The sequence below is a fragment of the Egretta garzetta genome, unplaced genomic scaffold (assembly GCF_000687185.1).
Source record: "Egretta garzetta isolate BGI_Z169 unplaced genomic scaffold, ASM68718v1 scaffold53, whole genome shotgun sequence".
Lineage (NCBI taxonomy): Eukaryota > Metazoa > Chordata > Aves > Pelecaniformes > Ardeidae > Egretta > Egretta garzetta.
In genome coordinates, this window is record NW_009259312.1 from 1,709,540 (window position 1) to 1,716,111 (window position 6,572).

At 44.2% G+C, this 6,572-nt stretch overlaps 1 protein-coding gene across 1 annotated transcript in view; it reads right to left on the bottom strand.

Moving 5' to 3' along the window:
- Nucleotides 1–1,891: 1,891 nt before the first annotated feature.
- TBC1D8B (TBC1 domain family member 8B) overlaps nt 1,892–6,572 on the bottom strand; it is a 32,166-nt gene continuing 27,485 nt past the window's right edge. Inside the window, exon 20 of the mRNA XM_035891944.1 lies at nt 1,892–6,572. This exon is cut by the window's right edge and continues 135 nt beyond it. Coding sequence (XP_035747837.1) covers nt 6,303–6,572 — 270 coding nt within the window. The 3' untranslated portion in view covers nt 1,892–6,302.

The window sequence follows — 6,572 nt, forward strand, 5'->3', positions numbered from 1 at the left end:
CGCAGCGGGGAGCGCAGGAGGCTGGCAGGGATGTTTACATTGGCCTTGCTGAAACGAGAGACCTAAAACGCACTTTATCACGTTCCCCCACCCCAGCCCTTTGTTCCCAAGGTGCACCCCAGCCGCTGGCGGGTGGCTGCGTGGGCCCAGGCACTGCCGCACGGGTAGAGCCGTGTTCCCCAGACGTGCTCCAAAGGACTAAAATCCCTCCGTCCCTTTTTCGGGGCTTGCTTGGTCCTCGCTCAGTCTGCTTCCAGGCTGGGGGGAGGCCGAGTCAGGGCCATGGGATTTTTGCCTTATGTTGTCACTCACTCTCAAAAATATATATATAACTAACTAAATCTCTTTATTCAGGTTGATTTGTATTTGTTTACCTCGGTGTTAGCTGTGACCTGTGTTTTTTTTGGGACCCACTTGGAATTGAGGGTTGCTGGTGGGTTTGGTTCACACGCTCCTGGGTGCTTACAGGGAGGCACAAGCGTGACTTCTTGGTGACGAGCAGAGGGTAGGAACGGGACTGGTGCCGCCTGCGTCGGGGTTGGGCTCCAGTGTTGGTGTCGACCCGTTAGTCATTAATGTTCTGAGGCTTTCTAGTACACAAGCACCTGTATACTATATCTCTCTATATAGATAGATATGCAGATATATGTATTTTTAATATACATATATATGTATGTACGTGTATATCTATATATAAAAACATACAATAGGCCACACAATTCCAGACCTCTGAAAACACAGGCAGCTTTAATTAATAAAGTCTTGCACTTTTAGCATATTTGTACATATAAGCTAAAGCCTGGTGGGTAAAATCAGGCTGGTTTGACAAACACAGTGAAAAGTTACTGTATATATTGTATATACTCCATGTAAAAAAAAAAAAAAAGAAAAGAAAAAATCTTAGAATTGAGTATAAATCTTGGTTTATTTTATATGATGTTGAATATAGATACATTTATAAATGTTACTATTCTTAAAAGTATTTTGTAATGGGAAAAAGGAAGTGTCTTATGAAGATGAACAGTAAAGATTTTATTCTTGTCCATTGAATGGGAACCCGTGCATTTTGACAAGCTTTAAACAGATTGTACATAGTATTTTAAAAAAAAAAAAAAATAATAAATAAAATGATACTTGTAAGACCTCGTACAGAATATGTGCTGCTGTTATTCCCTGGGTGGTATGGGTCCATTGGGATCAGAACCTGCTCCTTGCTCTCCAGGAGGCCCAGGAGCAGCAGCCGTCGCATGCATGTGTGTGTACACAGCTGAAGGGATGGGGCCCAAGATGGAGACTGGGATTTCCATGACCAGTTCCAGGAGCAATAGGGGCAACACATAAATTGGAAAGGACAAGGCATCAGAATCAGTGCAGACACATCTGCACACTGTAAATCACAGAATGGTTTGGGTTGGAAGGGACCTTGAAGATCCCCCCCTGCCACAGGCAGGGACACCTTCCACCAGACCAGGTTGCTCAAAGCCCCATCCAACCTGGTCTTGAACACTTCCAGGGATGGGGCATCCACAGCTGCTCTGGACAACCTGTTCCAGTGCCTCACCACCCTCACACTGAAGAATGTCTCCCTTATATCTCATCTCAATCTCCCCTCTTTCCATTTAAAGCCATTACCCCTTGTCCTGTCACTACATGCCCTTGTAAAAAGTCCCCCTCCAGCTTTCACTTAAATGTTTTAATGCGGATGCAAGTAACCAAGTCACAGTGCTCTTCCTGGGCTAACTTGCCTGCCATCTGGGCACTGAAGCAAGCTCAGGCTGTATTGCAAGGCTAAACTGGTCCCAGGCTTCAAAATCTGGGTCTCCTCTTCATTTTTCTTCCACTTCTGGGGAGGCTGCTGTCCTAGCACAGTTCTTGGCTTGGCCCTTGCTTTGGAAAGCACTGACTAAACGTGGCTTTAACATCACCGATGCTCTCGAAGGAACTTCTGAAACAGTCCATCATGAGAAACAACAGTGCTTCAAACACAGATGTGTTTTTTTAAGTGAAACAAATTTTTATTTAACACCCCATTTGTCTTACAGGACTTCTGCATACAATACAATGTACAAAAAGCCAACCTGCCAACACAAACATGTGCTGCCTTCTTGGTAAAGTGAAAAAGACAAAATAGCCTATTTGTCTGGAAGCAAATTGGAGTATTTCTTTTTGTTTTAGTCCAGATAACAACCGCAATCGCAATCAAGAACCTTGTCTGGTACAACAGGATGAGAAACATCTAATAAAGTCAACATACAGATATTTCTTAGTACGGTAGCAAACTCTTCTAAAAACACGTCGTTATCTAGCCATTAGAGTGATGAGCAAGTGGCTTCTTTTAGGAATGGATGGAAACACAGAGTGCTTTTTCGGCATCGCATGGCAGCGGGAAATGCTACCGGTTGAATTAGAAGCAGTTCTCCCCCGTGGTGGAAAGGGCTCCTATTAGTTGAACTATTCCCTCACCTCGCACGCTCGGGCCCCGAAGCCGGCGCAGGCGGAGGTCAAGCAGCGGCTCCTCGCTCCTCCCGTTCACCCGGCGCGCGGGGAAGGCGCCAGGCTCCCAAGCACCACGCTCTGCAGCGCGAGCCCAAGGGAACCCCGTGGCTCTGCGGGCCAGCGATCACAAAAGGCATCTTATGTCCCTGCAAGATGTCCCTGCTCACTGCAGGGGGGTTGGGCCAGATGACCTCTAAAGGTCCCTTCCAACCCAAAACGTTCTATGATCCTATGTGCATAGCAACGGTAAGAATGGCCCAGCCGCTAGAAAGGCCTGCGCGGCGTCCATGGGCAGCCACTGGGAATGTTTCAGGGTAAATAACCATGGCATAGGTGCCGAGTCACACCGGTGACACTGCAGCAGGTAGTGCAATTTTAAAACTGTATAAACAGCATCCTTAGTTTTTAGCAATCTATATATCCCGCCTACAACTGTCTATTGTTTGCGGAATGATGCACATTCATTTATTTCCTTTGACTGAACCAAAAAATTAAAAAGGCAGATAACTTCATGAAAACTGTTATAGAACAAAAAAAAGTTACACGGATATGTGAAATGACGCATCAGTGCTCACTTAACCGCACTGCTTCCTATTGGTGAATGAACCCTTCAAAGTTCAAAAACACTTCTAAAAACTTCCAAGTTATAATTTGGATGGAAAGTCCCCCACCTTGGGAAGCTGCTGAGTAACTCTGGGTCAGACTCTCTGCAACCACCAAACTCCTTGCTCGCACTTCTGCTTCGCTCCCAGCCACATGCGGCAGCTGACCTCCTGCAGCAGAAGTGTGCACGCCCGCCGTGTCCTCATGCAATGTGATGTCAAGCTGAGTTCATCTTTAGATCACTAAAAACTTCAGATGGCCAAAAGGCTGTATTGCATGGGAATCTCTGTCCCTCCCGATGCAGGGCTTTAAAGTCAAGGCATCGTGCTTTGGGGCTGAAAAGTGGGAACAAGCTCCCATTGCTTTAACCCCCCAGTCTCAACTAAGCCCGCATACATTTGTTGGCCAGTAGGAAAGGGGAGGGAAGGAGCCAGACACTAACTCCAGAGTTACACTGGCACAAGCAAAGCCTAAGTGTCCGTTCAATGCCATGGCACGCCATGGAAGCAGCCCAGCAAACATACTTCTGGGCTCCTTGGAAACCCTTGCTGCATCTAGATCTCCCCAAAGGATCAGCCCATGATCCACAGGCTCCAGAAGGAAGAACCTGGCAGGTAGGCAGGTGCCCAAGGGCCACCAGCCCACTGGGAGCGACCTTGCTCCACCCTCCGGCCCGCGGAGGCTGGGTACCTGGCCACTCTGACCAGTCTTGCTGGATCAACTGCAGCTGTATTATGAGAGCAATTTAAAGATTTCCCCTTTTGGGGAAAAAATACAGACAAATTGAACAGAAACCCCACCCAGTTAATAAAAGTTAAGTGTTCCCCTGGATATCCTAACTTCTCACCTTAAATCTATTGTTTTTATATATGTACGTGTGTATATATATATATGCTGGTAATCTCTCTTTATACATAGATATGATAGCCGACAAGAGCTACTGCATAATTGGTAACGGCTCTACAGTCTCTCGGATTGACACTGATAGAAAAGGTGCTCAGTTTTGCATAACCAAACCAATTAATGCCACGAAGTATTCTGCAGGTTCCTTCAGATCTTGACTCTCAACCAAAAAATGTCATTGAGTTTTAAGACTTCCATCTCTCTCTGCTACCTTGCTTGGCAAATAGTTCATGGCTGTGACTCCTCCTTGAAATGAACAATATCCGTCATAAACCTACAAAAGCTTTTCAGTTGGGCACCTGCATCTGTTTTCACGGGGCTCCATTAATTTCGGCATGGCTATTTGCAGAAAAATTACTCACTGAGCAAACCTTATCTGAGTACATCCTGGACTAGAACAACAATATCATCTGCTTTTTATTTCTAAAACAACATAGGAAATCAGCGAGTAAACACATTTTGAAAGTAACACAGTGTTGCCCTACTTTGCCTCAGGAACATATCCATATGAATGGATAAATCAGTTTTTATACTTTATGCATAAAAATACAAATCAGCATTATATTGTATAAAGTGCAATTACTTTGTGAAGGCTTCTGAAAAAAAGCTTCCTCATTTCTCACATATATGATATAGCTTTTGGAGTTACTGTTCACTCAGTAAAACTTTATTTTACATTAATACCTGAGAGTACGGGGGAGAGTAGAAGAAATACTTCGTAACTTCACTGCTCCTAATCGAAACTGTATTCTTTAGAAGCAGCATGGGAACTTTAACACCAATTGCAATAACGGTATTTCACCAAGTGCTTGTAACACAAGTCAGAATTTAATTTTATTCTTCATTCATATTAGTATTGCAAGAAAAGCCTCAGTGAAGGATACCATCCCTGTTCTGCTTCTTTACAAAAAACCATGCACAGTATAAAAATAATGCTGCTCTGCAGAGAAAGATTGCCATACAGGCTTTAGAAACAGCCATTTTTAACTAGCTTAGCAGAGTCCCAGTTCACTTGTGGTGGTGGTGGTGTTAAAATACAGGCTCTTCCCCTCTTTCCCTAAACCCATTCTAGCACCAGCTACCCACCAGCTACCGAAGGTTCAAGGTCAGCATTTGTCAGCATTAACGCTGGCAGAGCTTGCCTCCACAGGATCTTTATTAATATGATTTTTTATACATCAAAAATTTCAAGTCAGATTCCAGAGGATTTTCTTGTTGCCATGAATCCTGGCAGACAGAAAATATTACAGCAGCAATAATCCAGAGAGCTATAGGAAAGACAGACTAATTACTAGCTTGAGGTGTGGACTCAGAGGAGGCAAAGCAGCAACTGCGATCTGTCCGTAGCAGTTCAACAGTCAGCATTCAGCCAGCTATGAAGCAGCTAAAGATGGCCTGCGCTGGGGCTTTCCAAACACTACATTTCATCAACAAGCTCCTAAGAAAGCAACAATGGCTCCTCTTGCAAAAGGAATGACAACCACCATGTGGGCAGACAGATTGACGCAACTGCTTTCCCTCGATTTCAATAATCTATACCAGTATTTGCATCCCTTTGCAGCCCAGATGACCAAACAAGCTTCCATCCTCTTCACCTGCATTGTAGGAGGATCGGTATGAAAAAGGGAAAAAGAGCTCATGTATAGGCTGAGCTAGAAAAGCAGGAGAGATGTGGGCTGGGAGAATGCAGTCTGCAAACTACCGATGAAGAGCTGGAATCTGCAAGAGTCCAGAACCATTGGTAACACCAAAGCAGAGGAACTGAGAGCAGGGTAACTTTCTTCTCTAACCTCACGCTCTTGTGCCTACCATAGCCTCTATTCTTAGTCTTCACCCTGCTTTGATCCCAGTCCACATGCAAATTTGGAAATAACTAATTAAACTAACCTGGAAGACAACCTCTAAGCTGTTGATACACCTTTGAAGTGAAAATGGCTGGAAGTCATTCCTTTTATGACAGGAATAGAAATGAGCCTGGAGAGCACACACTGTAACAGCTGTCATTCGGATAGGTTTGCAGTAGGTCACATCCAGTATTTCCAAGCAATGTTGCATATTTTAATAACATGGTAAAGACAGTTTATTATTCAGTCCTTTTTTTGGAGTGAAACTTATGGACAATGCAAGAAAGTGATTGTGCTTCAAACTATTTTTATTTACATTACATACCAGTAATCTGATATTTAAAGCTAACTCTTCAAACTCCATTCCCTATGTAAACACCAGACTCAATTTCTATAGTAACAACCTTCATTTGTAAGCGGTTTATGTGGTTAATTCAGAGTCAAAGGTAAAGAAAATTACACCCTGGTTCTTGCTTTAAGTTGTAAATTTTTAGCACTCTCTATTTTAACTTTTATGTCATGAGGTTTCTCAAAAAATCTCACGAAGGCTGGCTCATTTAATAAGGACGCCAGAATCTGTTCAAAGGCAAAGGACCATTCATGGCTCCCTCTCAGACTCCGTGCTGTACTCCCTCCAGTCTGCTCAGAGCTGCTTTCCTCCCGCCCTTTTCTGGGCATTTCAGCAGGCACCTCTGCAACAGCCACTGGACTTTTGGCCGGTGCTGC